The sequence below is a fragment of the Eptatretus burgeri genome, chromosome 5, assembly GCF_056783735.1.
Source record: "Eptatretus burgeri isolate ZD-2024b chromosome 5, Ebu_testis_v1, whole genome shotgun sequence".
Taxonomy (NCBI): Eukaryota; Metazoa; Chordata; class Myxini; order Myxiniformes; family Myxinidae; genus Eptatretus; species Eptatretus burgeri.
Genome location: NC_140965.1, coordinates 31,044,106 through 31,062,152, shown reverse-complemented (window position 1 = coordinate 31,062,152; position 18,047 = coordinate 31,044,106). Strand labels below are relative to the sequence as shown.

Below are 18,047 nucleotides of genomic sequence, written 5' to 3'. Positions count from 1 at the left end.
AATTATCCTTGCATTCAATATGAGTAATCAAACTGATGGTGAAAATTTTGTGTCAATCGTACAAGCGGTTGCAGAGAAAACAAAGAAAATTTGTGGAGGTGTACGTAGTACGTCTGTAATGACAACAAAAAACATAATGCCTCTGGCGACTTCGTCAGCGGAGGCATAAAAAGAGAGAATAAGAATATCGAACAACATATTATGCAAGTTTTGAAACAAATGATATATATTTGCAGTGTTTCAGGAAAAAAAAATCTTCTTTGCATTTTCTTTAGACTCTCTTACACCAGCCCTCGAGCAAAATGCCACCGTAACTGAAGGAAATCACAAATCTAATTGTCGAGTTGAATTGGCCAAATTAGTATACAAGCAAACCTAATTCCAAGATTCAGTAATCCACTTGATCTCAGGCTGGAATATATAAAACGTTAATGAATTTGACAAGCACAAAGCATTAGAACATTCAATTTAACATCCAAGGCTCAAGGACAACTGAACTATAATAATTGCTGCAATGAGAAGGATAAAAAAAAGTTTGTTTAAGGGTCGTAAACCAACACATCTTACCCAATGGTGAAGAGCCCATCTTTGTTCTCGCAGTCAGCTGTCCACACAGCTATCTTGTCGCCCTTGCCACGTATGTTAACCACTGCCCCACATACTTCATCACTGTAGTCGTCAAATGCTTCTCCAATGAGACACAATAGCTAGGGGATTGATAAAAGGGAAGGAAAGAAAAGACAGGTGTTGGAGTAGAAGCAGAGGCTTGGTGTGGAAACAAGCATACATTTCGGCTGGGGACAGAGAAGAGGAAAGGTAATGAAAGTTTTGCTTCAGTTTCTTTTCACCCAATACACTCCACAGAAATCAAAATGTTTGGCAGTCCACAATTATTGCAACACACTGGGTGTATGGTAAACCGAGGACTTCATGAAAGAAAAATAAAGTCGACAGTGCAGTATTCGACGTGTCTGATCTTGCAAAAATAAATAAAAAAACTAACACACAATCAACAACCCACCTGCTCACAACTGACACAGCTCACCATTTAAAACCTTTCTGATTATCCATCCCTATTCCTCTGCATCTTAGACTCTTCACACCTCAGCATTGAAAACCTTTCTGACCATCCAACCTCTATTGATATTGTTGTGTCCGGGGGGGGGGGGGGGGGGTTAGCCTCGACCTGGATGGATAGCCAAACGATTTCCCGTGGAGACTTACAGTCGAGATTCTCAGAGATTATGGCACGTGCGGGATGGGAGAGCGGCAAATGCAAGTAACGAACAGAAGCGCAGCACAAGGGGGCTTGTCTCGAACTTACAACAAATAGACAGACACAAGCAACTTATATACACTCCACCCGTCAAAAGTTTTAGAACACCCCCATTTTTGCAGTTTTTACTGAAATTTAAGCAGTTTAATGTTTCAATGTAGTCTGAAATTAAAGCATAGAACAAACAAACAATTGCAGATAAAAAAGAAATAATGGAATCGTTTTGTTGAACAAAATTTAATCGAAATTTTTGACTCAAAGTCGCCACCTTTTGCAGATATAACAGCCAAACATACTCGTGGCATTCTTTCGACAATGGAAATCAAATATTGTTCGGAAAGTTCTTCCCGACACTGTTGCAGAAGTTCCCACAAATGTGTTGCACTTGTAGGTTGCTTTGCTTTCACCCTTCTGTCCAGTTTGTCCCAAACCAGCTCGATGGGGTTAAACCTAGGAGACTGTGCTGGCCATTCCATGATTTGAAGCCTACCGTCTTGTGCTTTTCTTCTAAGGTAGTTCTGACATAGCCTGGAGGTATGTTTTGGGTCGTTATCTTGCTGTAGGATGAACCCCTGACCAACTAGGCATATACCAGAGGGTATTGCATGGCACTGCAAAATGCTGTGGTAGCTCTTTTAGTTCAGGGTGGCAGTCACTCTGTGCAAGTCGCCGCCTCTGGATCCAGCAAAAGAGCCCCAGATCATCACGCTTTCTCCTCCATGTTTGACAGTTGGTGCCACACTGAGGAACCATCCTTTCGCCTACTCGACGGCGTACAAAAACCCTGCATGATGAACCGAATATTTCAAATTTTCAATTTCAAAAGCAAACGCCAAAAGGCGTTATTGCAGTTTTCAGTAATCCACTGGTGGTGCTTCATGGCCCAGGAAAGCCTTTTTCTTATTTTGCCATCTAAGCAATGGCTTTCTTACTGCCACTCAACCTGTCAAACCTGCAGCTCGAAGTCTTCTCTTCACAGTTGAAACTGAGACTTCCTTACTTCGACCAGTGTTAAGCTGTACTTGAAGCTGCTGTCCTGTGAGTCGCCTATCACACAAGCTGTTGACTCTCAGAAACTTGTCTTCTGATAGTGTTGTGGCTTTGGGTCTGCCAGACTTCTTCCTGTCAGAGTTTCCTCCAGTTTCCAAGTGCCTTTTGATGGTGCAGGAAACTGTACTCACTGAAACCTTGCCTCCTTGGCAATTTCTCTAAAGGAAAGACCTCCACTCTTAAGGGTTATAATGGTCTGTCTGTCTTCCTTTGTTAATTTTCTCTTTCTTGCCATTATAGCAATATACTACTTCATGCAGTGCAATATTGTCCAAATAATGCTTCAGAGGGTGGAGCAACACAATCTGTTCCAACAGTGCCTTTCTGCAGACAGAGGGTTTGTAACTAATCAACAAAAGTTGGGACACCTGTAGGAATTGTTTGCATCAACTTTCAAGGCTTAATTTACTTTCATTGCTGCAGAACAGCTGCAGTTGCTATCCCATTACTTGTTCCCTGAAAAGGGCCTTTTTTAAACAACTGAAAGTTACATTATTTTTCAGTTTCTGGGAACCTAAACTTTTTTTTAACTTCTGGCAGTTTACCACTTAGCTTTGTACTATTTCAGGTTAATCACTGGACTTGAACTGCTTAAATCGCAGTAAAAACTGAAAAATCGAGGTCTTCTAAAACTTTTGACCGGTAGTGTATATCGATCGACTTGAACAAACTTAATGGGCCTATGCGTTGTTGGCCATATGTTCTGCGGCCATTCTGTTGGCCATAATGCGCATGCGTTGTTGGCCATATGTTCTGCGGTGCAGCAGGTGGTGGCTGGCTCACTGAAAAGGTTAAATTTTATTTTCCATGACATTTCCCCTTTTTGTGCGTTCTTCCATAATGTGACCCGTCTCTGGCATAGATAAATACAAATAAATATTAAACGTTTTGTTTTTCAGTTTCTTCAACTGTTTCATGGCTTCCTTGGTGAAGTCTCTTGGCGAGCATTCTTCAAGTTTCAATGGTGACACCATGGTTCTATTCCAGATGTAGGAAGGCAAAATAAATTATATGATTACTATGAATAAAAAAATGTTTTCATTAACGAAGTAATGAATCGCCAGATCATGGCAGGAAAGCCGAGAGGGACGCATGCTCGCTCTGTGAAGTCTGGGTTTGAATTCCAACCCAACTGTAAACTGCCACCCCAATATTTCTCAGGCAGAGTGATTCATCAATGTTCTGTGTCCTCTCACGGATAAACTGGGCGTCACATCTGCCGGAATCCCTCACCCCTCTCATTCCTATCCATCCCACTCCCTCTCTTTCTGACCCCTCCCTCACTCTCCCACCCCTTTCCCGGCTCCCCCACCCTTTCCCCTCTGTTGAGGGGACATGCAAAATGCAAAATCACTGGTATCAACACCTCAATGAGCAATGCCTTATTCTCCTTTTTGTACCTAAGTATGATATCTGGTCGCAAGGCTTTGTTTTCAATGTTCACGCTTGATGGGATCATTAGGTCATGCATGAGCAGAACTTCCATGTTTTCAGTGATTGCTTTGGGTTCATGTTCCCACAAATTCTCTGGAATTGGGATATCAAAGTTTTTGCAGATGAGCCAGTGGATTACTTTACAAACTCTTTGTGTCATTGTGTATACAGCTGTTCTGACATGAATTTTTTTTGTGTTCAGTCATAAAGCAGAACATTTGCTTCTTTGCTAACACCACCTCCACCCCTCACCTTTCTCTTTTTTCCCTCCCCATCACTGTGTGTGTGTATGTGTATGTGTATGTGTATGTGTGTGTGTGTGTGTGTGTGTGTGTGTGTGTGTGTGTGTGTGTGTGTGTGTGTGTGTGTGTGTGTGTGTGTGTGTGTGTGTGTGTGTGTGTGTGTGCGTGAGTCACACTCTCTCTCCCCTCCCACTTTGCACAGGCTTATCGCTTGCCACACAGTGCAATCGCGAGACGTTGTTGCTCAGTGCCTTTTGTGGTCTGTGTTGCTCTTCTTTTTTTTTTTTTCCAAGTTCTTTTTTCTTGTCTTTTGAGTTTTAGTGTCTCCTTGTCTTGTCGATCAGGGGGAGGGAGGGGGAGAGAGAGTGGGGAGAGAGAGTGGGGAGAGAGAGTGGGGAGAGAGAGTGGGGAGAGAGAGTGGGGAGAGAGAGTGGGGAGAGAGAGTGGGGAGAGAGAGTGGGGAGAGAGAGTGGGGAGAGAGAGTGGGGAGAGAGAGTGGGGAGAGAGAGTGGGGAGAGAGAGTGGGGAGAGAGAGTGGGGAGAGAGAGTGGGGAGAGTGGGGAGAGTGGGGAGAGAGAGTGGGGAGAGGGGAGGAGAGGGGTAGAGAGGGGGGAGAGAGGTAGAGATGAGGGAGAGAGGAGGGGAGAGAGAGAGAGAGAGAGAGAGAGAGAGAGAGAGAGAGAGAGAGAGAGAGAGAGAGAGGGGAGAGGGAGAGGGAGAGGGGAGATGTGGAGATGGGGAGAGAGGGAGGGAGAGAGAATGGTGAAGGTTTAAACCAAATTTTCTTCATTACATGTTCAACTGTAAAAAAAAATTTCTTCTTCTTTAGCATTTACATTTTGGTTTGTTTCTGTTTACATCATGGCTAATAGGACTAGCCAAAGGACAGCCAATTGTGTTACCGATGACGTTTTATCGCAAAAGCACAGCCTGTGCCTCATCTCCACGGAAGGAGTTAAAATAGATGTCATTTGGCTTGTAATTGGGGATTTAAATTGATGTGACTAACATTTGTGCCACGTCTCTGATGAATCATAAAATTGTGGTGTTTGTCTTGCAAGTAAGTCTTGCAGACATTATTGTACAGAACGGTTTGATCTTGGGAAACAACCAGTTTGTTCTGGTATTGTCCATGGACACACCGGCAATTGAAGTTATCCTCAGTAACGTTCCGCTTTCTTTAAGTAATGATGTTCACTCCAGGAATTCGCTGAATATGACACTGTCATCTCTCAATTTATTAGGGTTCCTCTGTGTACCAGAAACAGCAGATTGAAGCACGTGGAATCATCGACATTTCTGTTTTGTTGTGTTAAAAGACAGAACAAAACAGTTAAATATCTCCCTCACTTTTAAAATACAATGATCATGAATATCGTATTTTCGTAGCTACCGAGACCTTGATTTGCTATAGATGTGGGGCATATGGACACACGAGACAGTATTGTCCTGACACCAAGAAGACCGACGCGACAGCAGTTGGGTCGGCCCCTCTGTGACTGGCCCGGTGAACCCCGTTAATGAGCGGTGTGCAGTACAGAGGTCCACGCCGGAACACCAGGGCACGACAAGTTGTGGTAGTGTGAATGAGGTCAGTTCAGTAGCAGAGCATCCAGTCGATGCAGAAGAGAAGCTGCAACCTCCAGAGAAAATGGTCTGTGAAGAGGTACTGATGGTACGTATTGAGTCTAAGAGGAACTTGAAGCATACTCTTTTGAGCACCGAGGGTGAAGGTAAAGGTAGTAAAGTACTACTCGTACAGGCAGACAGTATCGCAGACCATCCTGATGTCCCCTTGGAAGATGAGCAAGGTAGTGATGAAATAGTTTTGAGTAGGACTTTGCCCCCTGCGCATGTTTAAGAAAATCGAAGTGCTGGTATTGGTTGTGATGGTGAACCCATTGTGCCTTGTAACAACGAGCAGTCGAGTTTGCTGAACGGTAATAATGACTGTTCCTCAGATCCCACTGTAATAACAAAGCAGAATGATAAAGGTCTTGACAAATTTATCTCGATGCATCACTGGAGTTGCAACAAGATAATGCTATTGATAATGGCATCGATGATATGCCAGCAACTGACACAGCAAAGTGATAACAATGTTGACGTAGCTGGGAAGATTGACAAGGAAGTTTGTTGACTTGCTCTCGTGAGTGAATCTCAGGAAGAAGAAAGGCGAGTTGAGGTAACAAAAGAGGATGTCATGATCCAGTGGAAATCTCAGAGCCCCAATTTCAACATCTTCAAAAGCTGCTACAAAGGCGAAAAAGGAATTGCAAGCGGAGGGTGAGCTACCTTTGCAGAATGGTAATGAAATGGAAGACCAAGAAGGAACCCGAAGAAGTAAAGAGCAAAGATGGAGTCATCAGGAGGAACCTGGATTGGATTCAGGTTTCAGCCGCTACTCCACTACCCTCAAAGCAATCCAGGTGCAGCCAAGTGAGACTCACGGAAAAAATTCTGCAAGAATTCACTTCTCCTTTGAAAGATAGATAACAAAAGAGGAATAGAGATGAAAGAGAAGAAAAAGCAAGAATTAGAATGAATAAAGAGAATTATGAAAAATAATTTTTAGAAAGAAATGTAAAAGGAACAAAGAATAAACATGTCAGGAAGAACATAGACAGATAGATTGCAGCAGTTGTTCCCCAGGTTCAAATGCAGCAAAATGTACAAACTACCAGAGGTCTGTCTGATATTAACAACACCTCTCTGTCAATAATAGCAATGCGTGAGATACGTACTGCATCCCTGAATATTAATGGGGGATCCCCCACCATACGAGGGGGGGGGGGGAATCAAAAAATTCAGACAATGGCGAAACTGAAAGCCGACATCATCTTGGTGCAAGAAACCCATGCTACTGGTGTAAACTCTCTCGAGGGCAGTGGTGGTTGAGTGGTTTTAGCACAACCAAAACTGGTGTTTGCCAGCCTTCAGTGATAGGTTCCTCACTCAAAGGATTGTTTTTGAGGAGATTTATAAGGCATATCTGACAGCAGTGGAGTTCCATTGCAATACACCAAAAATTTTCATTGTGAATGTGTACGCACCGAGTGAACCCACGGAGAGAAGTTTCAATCCAGACCTTTTAAAAAGTCGTGCAATGTGGAAAAGAACAAAATTCCACCTGTATTGCTGGGGATTTCAATTGTACAATCAATCCTTCCAGACAGTATTGGTCATGAACCCCATGCTGCTTCTGCGAAGGTTTTGAAGAGCCTTATCAAGAATTATCGTTTGAGAGATGTATGTAGGTTGCAGCATCCAACTGCATGCTGTGTGTGACACATGGTGCAGATGTCATGATATCAATGGCAAGGTTAGACAGTCTATATGAACAAGTCAATGCTGAATGTGGTAGCCACTCAGTGGTCTGTGAACCCAGTTGGGAGTATCTATCTGGTTTAAATGGCTTTTACTTTGCCCCTTACATCACATGGTAGTGTTCTTGGTCAATTAACACCCACCTGCGAAGTGATGCAACATTTAAAGACACCTTTTGAGACATGTGGGAAAGAATTCGTTCCTCAAAATCCGAGCATGCTCGCTTTCGATTGTGGTGGGACCTTGCAAAGTGCCAGGTCAAATTGTTCTGCCAGCAATATAGTCTAGAATCATAAACTGCAAAAACTCTCAATTGATTCATTAAAGGCCAAAATTGTAGCCTTGGAGCAAAACATGAATGGGGCTGGAAAGGGCATCGTATGTGACCAGGTATTATGGACTAAAAGGGCACTACTGACTGAACTGGTAAGGCAGCGGGGCAATGGGTATCTTGGTGCACATGAGGATGAGTTATTTAACTTTGGATATGTCAAATAGTGAGTTCTTTAGCTTGGAGAATTCTGCAAAAAAAATAACAGCAAATTCACAGGCTATGTACTGCTGATGGGTCATTGGTGACTTCCCAACAAGAGATTGTTTTGAAGGGTTTCCATACAAACTTGTACTCCCCGCCAAAGTATTAGCAATGAGGCCTTAAAGGAGTTGGCAACTGGGGTTCCAAAAGTTGAGGAGGACCAGCAACAACGCACACTGAACTCGTCAGTTTCGGCTGCTGAACTTGAAGCTGCTAAGCGAAGTTTGAAAGATGGTTTGCCTGGAAAGTTCTGCAAGACTTTTTGGAATCTTGTAGTGTCTGACCTGCTCGAAGTTCTTTATGAAAGTTTTTTGTGTTGGAGAGCTTCCCGGCCTGCAAAAGAGCAGTCATATGCCTGTTGCCAAAGACTGGGGACACTTGAGTCGAGAATTGGTGGCCTGTCTCATAACAGCACAAATTACAAGATTTTGTTGAAGGTTTTAGCTCACCGTCTGAAAACTGATCAGCTTGGTTGTGCACCCTGACCAGACCTACGATGTACCTGGAAGGTCTATTCATGACAATGGGTTTTTTTTTGACAAGAGACATTATCTCTTGTGATAAGTACTTATGTGCCAGCTTTGGGTTGTCGTTTCTTGACCAAACAAAGGCCTTTGATAAGACTGACCACACATTTGTTTTCTGTTCTTTAAGGGATGGGGTTTGGTGAAACTTTCATCTCATGTCAAACTTTATACACTAACACCTTCTGTATTATGAAAGCAAATAACAGTATATGTTCTCCTTTTCCTTTCTGACAGGGTATCCATCAAGGTTGTTAGTCCGGCAGATATGGGAATGGATTGTGCCTTTGATGATACAAGCATGAGCTTTGGCACACTGTTAGAGCATGCCCTAAGGAAGATATTTAGCTATAGGGCCATCGCAGAATTGTCCTGTGGCCAAAATGGCGGCCATTTTCCAAAATGGCCACCACCTGTTGTTATTTTACCAGTAGCTCAGGTTCGAGATGACCTAGGATATCGATTCTGGTGGCTAATCCTACATTTTCAAGGTTGAGGAATGCAGGGGTACTATTTACAACGTGCTATAACTACTTTAACAACTACCTAACTACATATATCTAGCTTTCAGGGAAATAAATAAGAGTAAAATTATAAACGCATTTAATATTGGTGGAATTATACATGTACGTGTTTTGAAACTGTGACATATTCATGAGAGTACAATGCAGTCTGCGCAATGTTTCCTTTGTAATATTTGGTAGTTTATTTTTATGAGCACACAGTTCATGAGATTATGCTGTATCTTGCAAATCAATAGTGCATGTCCCATTGTTGTTTGATATGTTAGTGGTGAGGGCAAGTCTACGACAGTCCTTCCATTATTAACCAGGTAAGGCCTTCCATGGTAATATTACAGGTTTTCAATGAAATGTAATGTTAGTTTCGAGAACACAGTCCACCACAGTGGCAAAGGGAAATGCACTGAAGTGCTGCCTTGACACATTTGCACTGTTATGTCCTCTGCACCCCTTTTTGCATCCACAGCGCATGAGTTCTCGACAGGCCTGGGTCGCTTCTGGCAGCGTGGTCCAGTGAACTTCCCATCCACCTGTGTCCTTCTTCTTCCACCCCGTCACCTGGGGATGGGAGTTCCAGGACTGCAACCATCACCTGTCCCCAGCAGTGACCAGCTTGGTAGGCAGCCCTCTTTGTGTGCTGAATCAGTGCTGCTTGTGTTGGAGGGAGTCCTTCAATATCTCTACCTTTCTGGGTGAACAACTGATTGCGTGCCCGATTGATTCCAGGCTGCTAGTGCGGTCACAGAGCAATACCACAAATCTCTCCAGAGACTCAATCCAGTTGTCTATGGTGTCTGGGGTGGCAGCCAAGGCACAGAAGGCTCTAGTGACGTCATCAAAGGCGAGATGATCAAAGCTCTGGCTGGATGAACTGCATCATTGTCAACATCGTGCTCACATGCTTTCCCTAATGCAGCACCAACATCCTCATTGCACAGGAGCACCACATCACGACCTTGCTTGTGAGCGTCCATGTCTGGGAAGTAACCCAGTATTCTGTTGAGTTTAGTGGAGTATACATGCCCCGTCACACGTGTCCACAGTTGTTCCAGCCTGGTACTGTACAGATTCACCAAGTCTGTCAGCTTGAACACTGGTGCAACCACATTGTTCATGCGCACTTCCTCAATATAGGCGACAAGTCCAGCGAATGCAATTCCATGGTTAACAGTGTCAACATTAGATTATTGTGCCTTTGTGTCCCTCGCTTTATTGTACAGAGAGGCAAGACACTGAGCATGGTACTTAGCCTCTTGGGCAAAGAGATCTCCAACACTGAGTTTGGATAGGAGGTGTTTGTTCTGCAGTTTGAGGGCACACTCCCTCACATGAATGTCAAGTTCGAATGTTGATGCATTAGGCAAAGCATCTCTTGCTGCAGATTTGCCACAGAAGAAGCATGTCTCTGTTGAATGAGTTTCACATTCAATGCTCTGACGGGTGAACCTGTGGGTTTTTGCGTCATCATCGTGGTGTGTTTTCCTCTTTTCAGCCCTCTGAAGTTTTGTTTTGTTATACTGCAGTCTGCAGGAGTCATGCCATTTGGCTTTGTGAACCCGGAATGCTGCCTCGATGCCCTGACCCTCATCCAGTTGTGACAGTTTTAGTGTTCTTGACAGGCAACTGATCTTGTCGAATGCAACAAGATGCCCAGCTATGGTCCTGTATCCTGCCCCATCTGTACCACGTGCTGAATTATATGGACATGTCAGCATCTCATCTGTGTCTTCCTGACACAGAACACATTTGTTCCAGTCTGTGGTTGGGCACTGTTTACCTGATGAGCTAGGCTCATCAGGATCCACCACCTTGTATAGTTTGGCCATTGTCCCAATGCACTATGCTACTTTAGAACAGTATCTAATAGTTATAATATGAGAACAGTATGTACTAGTTATACCACCACCACTCTACCATAAGCTGAAATCTCCAGGAAAATATGTTGGCTGCCACCACAGTCACAGTCCAGGTCAACTGAAAGCATACAGATATACATGCAGATTAGGCGTTGTGACTCGGTATACACAAGTACACAAAAGCTGTACTTACAACATAGATTATCATTGTGACGTTATTATTATGTTCTGTGTGAATATGCAGCAAAATATATGAATACACATAAACATAATTATGAGGTCAGCACACAACTCATGGGCCAATTCTGAAATTTTGGAAAATGTGCAGAACTCCGCGAATATTTGATGGTTTTACTATTATTTAATTCCCTGAATGCAAGATATATGTAGTTTGGTAGTTGCGAGCATGTTATAAAAAGTACCACTGCATTCCTCATCCTTGAAAATGTGTGTGTATATATATATATATATATATCTGTGTTTATGTTACGAATCTGGAACCCATCGCACACAACAGCCAGAGTCCCCGGAACTCAGTTATTTCGTTAAGTATATGTATATAGTTAGAATCCATCCCCTGTGTCTAATGGGAATTAAGTGTACGTGTGCTATGAAGTTATTTTATAGATAGGATTTTTACATCACCAACAACCTCGATAACAACACTGACGCCATTGCCCACATGAGTTCGACCACGTACGTGGGCGGAGATTTTAATCGCCTCAGTTCCGGCGCCACCCCATGTCCAATAACGCACAGAGGGCGACTTTCCCACGGCACCTCAGCCAATGGAGTAATGGAGCTGAAAAATTCCTATCGCTGAGTGATGTAGCCGACGTAGCGCTGCCAGTCATATAAAAATAGCACATACAATTATGTACAGTACATAATAATTCATAATGATTATAAACAACGACAGTGTGGCCCTGTTATAATGCAATCGTTGAGGTCCATAAAATGTCATCGCGAAAAAAAGCAGGGTCGTGCTAAATCGGGATTCAAGGAAATCGGCTTTCAAACCAAACGAATGTTTGCACGCTTACCTTTGAGCAAGTAAATTAACTTTGAATTGAAGAATTCCACGAATAAATCGTTGTTGTTGCAGTCGAAATTAAAACACAAATTTTTTTTCGTGAAGCTTTTTATGTTGTGAAAACAATCGCATTGTTCTGAAAATATATCACACAATTGACTGGGGCTCGTTTCTTCATTTATAAATTATAACATCGATGCAATGATTACGTATTTATAAAATCCAAACGCTATTTATTCACCTTTCTATAATCGATGCGACAGGAGATTGTAAGCTGCCGCTAACAACACACATGGCCGTCAGGAACAGCACAAAGGTAAAACGAACGCGTCTTCGTCTCTCTCGGATGTGTGTTGCAATTGCCGACAGCATTCAGTACAGTAACATGCTGTACAGATTTGTAGCCGAGGAGCAATAGGCTATACCATATCGCGTAGCTGTCTAGGTTTGCGTAAGTACGATGAAACGTACTGAAATGAAATGAAATGAAAACGGAAAAAAATAAAAAATATATGATGTTCGCACGACGACGTCGGTTAACGACGCATTTCTCAGAACGTAACCCAGTCGTTAAGTGGCGCATGACTGTATACACACATATATATATATATATATATATATATATATATATATATATATATATATATATATATATATATATATATATATATATATATATATATAATTCCAGCAATCTCTGTGTGTCTGTCTGTCTGACCGTGACCGCTGTTTATCGACAACCACTGGTCCGATCTAATTGAAACTTGCCAGGTATCTTGCTGGGGACCTGAGTATGTGCCTTTTCAAGGTTTGATCGTAATCGGACAAGTGGTTCCCAAGTTATGGCCATTTATTTACCAAACCAATGACAGGACACGGTGCTATGACGCCACAATTCTCCTTTTTTTTTTTTTTGCACGTAGGTCACGTACATATGGGCACGCACTCGTGTATATATATATATATATATATATATATATATATATATATATATACATATATACATATATACATACATACACACACACACACACACACACACACACACACACACACACACACACACATACACACACACACACACATACATACATACACACATACACACACACACACATACATACACACACACACACACACACACACACACACACACACACACACACACACACACACACACACACACACACACACACACACACACACACACACTGGGGAGAACAAGTATTTGATACACTACCGATTTTGCAGGTTTTCCCACTTACAAAGCACGTAGAGGTCTGTAATTTTTATTGTAGGTACACTTCAACTGTGAAAGACAGAATCTAAAACAAAAATCCTGAAAATCAAATTGTATGATTTTTAAATAATTAATTTGCATTTTATAACATGAAATAAGTATTTGATCATCTTCCAACCAGTCAGAATTCCGGCTCTCACAGACCTGTAAGTTTTGTCTTTAAGAAGCCCTCCCATTCTCCACTCATTACCTGTATTAACTGCATCTGTTTGAACTCATTATCTGCAGAAAAGACAGCTGTCCACACTCAATCAATCAGACTCCAACCTCTCCACAATGGGCAAGACCAGAGAGCTGTCTCAGGACATCAGGGACAACATTGTCGACTTGCACAAGGCTGGGATGGGCTACAGGACAATAGGCAGCTTGGTGAGAAGGCAACAACTGTTGGCGCAATTATTAGAAAATGGAAGAAGTTCAAGAAAGTCAATCTCCCTCAGTCTGGGGCTCCATGCAAGATCTCACCTCGTGGAGCCTCAATGATCATGAGAAAGGTGAGGGATCAGCCCAGAACGACACGGCAGGACCTGGTCAATGACCTGAAGAGAGCTGGGACCACAGTATCAAAGAAAACCATAACTAACAGACTACGCCGTCATGGATTAAAATCCTGCAGCGCACGCAAGGTCCCTCTGCTCAAGCCAGCGCATGTCCAGGCCAGTCTGAAGTTTGCTAATGACCATCGGGATGATCCAGAGGAGGAATGGGAGAAGGTCATGTGGTCTGATGAGACCAAAATAGAGCTTTTTGGTTTAAACTCCACTCGCCGTGTTTGAAGGAAGAAGAAGGATGAGTACAACCCCAAGAACACCATCCCAACCGTGAAGCATGGAGGTGGAAACATCATTCTTTGGGGATGCTTTTCTGCAAAGGGGACAGGACGAATGCACCGTATTGAGGGGAGGATGGATGGGGCCATGTATCCCGAGATCTTGGCCAACAACCTCCTTCCTTCAACAAGAGCATTGAAGATGGGGCATGGCTGGGTCCTCCAGCATGACAACGACCCGAAACACACAGCCCTGGCAACTAAGGAGTGCCTCCGTAAGAAGCATCTCAAGGTCCTGGAGTGGCCGAGCCAGTCTCCAAACCTGAACCCAATAGAAAATCTTTGGGGGGAGCTGAAAGTCTGTGTTGCCCAGCCACAGCCCCGAAACCTCAAGGATCTGGAGAAGATCTGTATGGAGGAGTGAGCCAAAATCCCTGCTGCAGTCTGTGCAAACCTGGTTAAGAACGACAGGAAACGTCTGATCTCTGTAATTGCAAACAAAGGTTTCTGTACAAAATATTAAGTTCTGTTTTTCTAATGTATCAAATACTTATTTCATGTAATAAAATGCAAATTAATTATATTAAAATCATACAATGGGATTTTCAGGATTTTTGTTTTAGATTCCGTCTTTCACAGTTAAACTGTACCTATGATAAAAATTACAGACCTCTACGTGCTTTGTAAGTGGGAAAACCTGCAAAATCGGCAGTGGATCAAATACTTGTTCTCCCCACTGAATATAATATATATATATATATATATATATATATATATATATATATATATATATATATATATATATATATATATATATATATATATATATATATACATGTATACACACACACATATATACATGCATATATATCTACATACATGTATATAAATACATACATACATATATATATATATATATATATATATATATATATATATATATATATATATATATATATAGATATATATATATATACACACACATATACATACACACACATATACATACATATATATATATATATATATATATATATATATATATATATATATATATTGTTGCGGGCCAGGGTCCGGTGGCGAGAACGACCGCGAGGTGGGGGAAGTTACGTCACCTCCCACCAGACTCCCGGAATTGCAGGTCGTCGCCCACGGATAATTCTGTGAGGCGGCGGATCGCTTTACCGACCGTGGACGCCAATACCTCCACCGCGTAGCATAGGGTCTTTTTGTCTTGAACCAATTTACCTCATTAACCATTCGGTGTCGTCTACCGGAGAACCACACCCTCGGTACGCCTTGCCGGATCCAGATCACTCCACCAACAACCAACCACCTTTTCGGATCGGATGCAGCCGAGCGGAACGACCAAGGACGAACCGGCTTGAATGAACAGAATATCGGGAATAAAGACCCGGATAAAACTCAGATCCAAACCATGCTGGACCAATGAAGGAAAAGACGAAAACGAATTGGGAACATTTCTAATAATGGTTTATTTACAATGAACTTACAAAAGGACTCACAGCAGATTTATCGCAGGATATAGAGGAAAGATTTACGATCAAACACTTAAACAGTTCCACTTAAAGATGGTGCCATATACTCAGACGAAAATAAACCCAGGTGTATTTCAAAAGACCCTCACAGCCAGAGAGGGAGGTGAGCTTTGATCGCAGTTCTTTTGGGATACCTGCACGATGGAGGGAAGGGATGCTCCATGGTGCGGCACCTGTCAGAGATCGGTGTAGCTCGGCCCACAGCCACACGCGCGGAGACAGTGTCCGCGAAGGAGCCCGGGTGGGGCAAAGCGGAGTCCGAGACGGGGATCAGGGCCGCCGACCGGACCCACGGGAGACCCGGTCAAGATTGGGTGCCCTCGAACCAGCGCAATAGATGGGCCGCCGAGGCGAGACGCGGGCAGACCCTCCACGTCACGACCCTCCTTTCTTTGGCAACCTGCGACTCCAACCACTGTCTCGCTCCAACGCTGTTTCTCTCCAACCTCAGACTCCAGCTAACAGGGCTGACCCACACAGAATTCTCTCTCTTCCCTCTCAGGATGGTGCTGTAATTTATCTACCAGCCAAGGACTCTACGCTGAGGATCGCTTCGTAATTTAAAGATCTCTCTCAGCGGGGAGATGCCTTGGTGAAGCCGACGCCACTGTCCGCCCTGATTGGACAGGGCCTCCATGGGTCCGCCCTTTCTGAGCGGAGTTTCGGCCATGCCGGGAGAACCCCCCCCCCCCCTCCACGCGTGTCTGACTCATCAAGAAGAAGCCACAACACAAAGATTTTGCCCCGGCCAACAGGCCTTCGGATACAGCAAGTGGACAGTGGATCGTGATAGGGTAATAAATCTTTATATCCCATCCCCCAACTAAAAAAAACATCGCAACGCACCCCTTCGATTTCCCACTGAACACGGAGGGAATCTGTCTGCACATATACTTAACGGCACAACTTACTTTGGGTCAGCTGTATGTTTGAATGCATACGGTTCGCAGAACCATAACAATATATATATATATATATATATATATATATATATATATATATATATATATATATATATATATATATATATATATATATATATATATATATATACATTGTTACACGCCGGGGGGTCGGGTGAGAAGACCACGAGGTGGGGCAAGCTATGTCGCTTCCCACCAGACTCCCTGGAAGTAGGCTGTCGCACACGGATAATTCTGTGACGCGGAGGGTCGCTTAACCATCCGTGGGCGCCAATAACTCAACCGCGTGACCTCGCATCCTCCAGTCTGTGGGTTAATCGGGTTACCTAATTAATCACGTGATTTAATTACCGGGGAACACGCCCTCGGTATGCCTTGACCGAACCGGATCACTCTTCCGGTTCGGATGCAGCCGAGAGACACTGCCAAGGACGTACCGGCTGAAAGGAACGTATCGTTGGGAATAAAGTCCCGGCTAAAGTAGGATTCGGACAATGCTGGATCAATGGAAGAAAAGACAAAAACGAGCAGGGAACATTCCTCATTATGATTTATTTACAGTCAACTTACAAAAGGAGACACAGAGCCGACTTAACGAGACATTTATAACAATAATAATGATAACAATCTTCTGCAAGCCTGGTGTTGGCTCAGTGGTTAGGGTGGTGGCTTGGGATCCAAGGGTCCTGAGTTCAAGCCTCGCTGAATTACTTCACCAGGGGGTTGACTCAGCCTGCCATCCTTCCGAGGTCGGCAAAATGAGTACCAGCTTGCTGGGGATGATCGAGTCATTCGAGTATCCTGCGTTGGAGTGGCGACCCGTCCAGGATTGTGCCCACTAGCCAAGGAAACTGCTTCGGCAGCACCGACGCTCTGCACAGAGTATGGTCCCAATGGATGGGTGGAATCTTCTGCAGTCTTACTTAGGCAGACAGGCACCAGCGCACACACACACACGCACACAGATACAGAAAACCCGATGAAGAGGAACTTTTGCAACCAGGAAGAAAGGGGAGTCGAGGTCATGATTTCTATACCTTTGCGCCCGATAGCACGACGCGCCACCAATACGTTTCGGGGGGGGGGGAGGGATGCTCCGTGGTGCAGTACCCAACAGTGGGTGCGTTGTCTCTGGCTTCAGCCGCACGTGTGGAGACCATGTTTGTGAAAGGAGGAGCTTATGTTGAGAAGGGGCTGAGTCCAGAGTGTGAGGGTGGAGTAGTAGAAGGGGAAGGGGGGAGGCGGGTGGGGTTGACGTCGTGTGGGTGGGGATGAGGAGGCGGAGTCAAGACAGCAGGAGGCGGGTCGTGGCGGTGTCGATGAGGGCGAGGCGAAGGGCGGAGAAAGAGCAAGAGGGAAGAGAGAAGGCAAGAGGGACTGCCCCGACCTTTTTGGGCTCGCAGCTCCGGGGGAGGGGCCATGCCGAATCCAAACGTCATCACCCGAATCGGGCGCTCCGATTGGCCCCAACCCCTCACATGGCCCACCAACTTTAGCCGGAAATTGCCTCACTTCGTTTCCGGCAGGGCCATCCCAGACAGTGGGAATATTCCCCTCAGACCCCACGGCATGACACGAATCGCCCACACTGAAGTTGGCACGCAAATCATCCTGCAAAAAACCCCAGGCCATGCCAGGGCGACCGGTCGAGGGTCCAGCATGCCTGCTCGGGTGTTCAACCAGCATCGATCAACGCGC

At 44.1% G+C, this 18,047-nt stretch overlaps 1 protein-coding gene across 2 annotated transcripts in view; it reads right to left on the bottom strand.

Annotated features, from left to right (window-relative positions):
* The window catches only part of LOC147026155 (eukaryotic translation initiation factor 4E-1A-like), a 91,784-nt gene that overhangs the window by 12,313 nt on the left and 61,424 nt on the right, over positions 1 to 18,047 (bottom strand). For both annotated transcript variants that reach the window (XM_085881275.1, XM_085881276.1), the window contains exon 6: positions 568 to 707. In XM_085881275.1, coding sequence (XP_085737401.1) covers positions 568 to 707 — 140 coding nt within the window. The remainder of the gene's footprint in view (positions 1 to 567; positions 708 to 18,047) is intronic.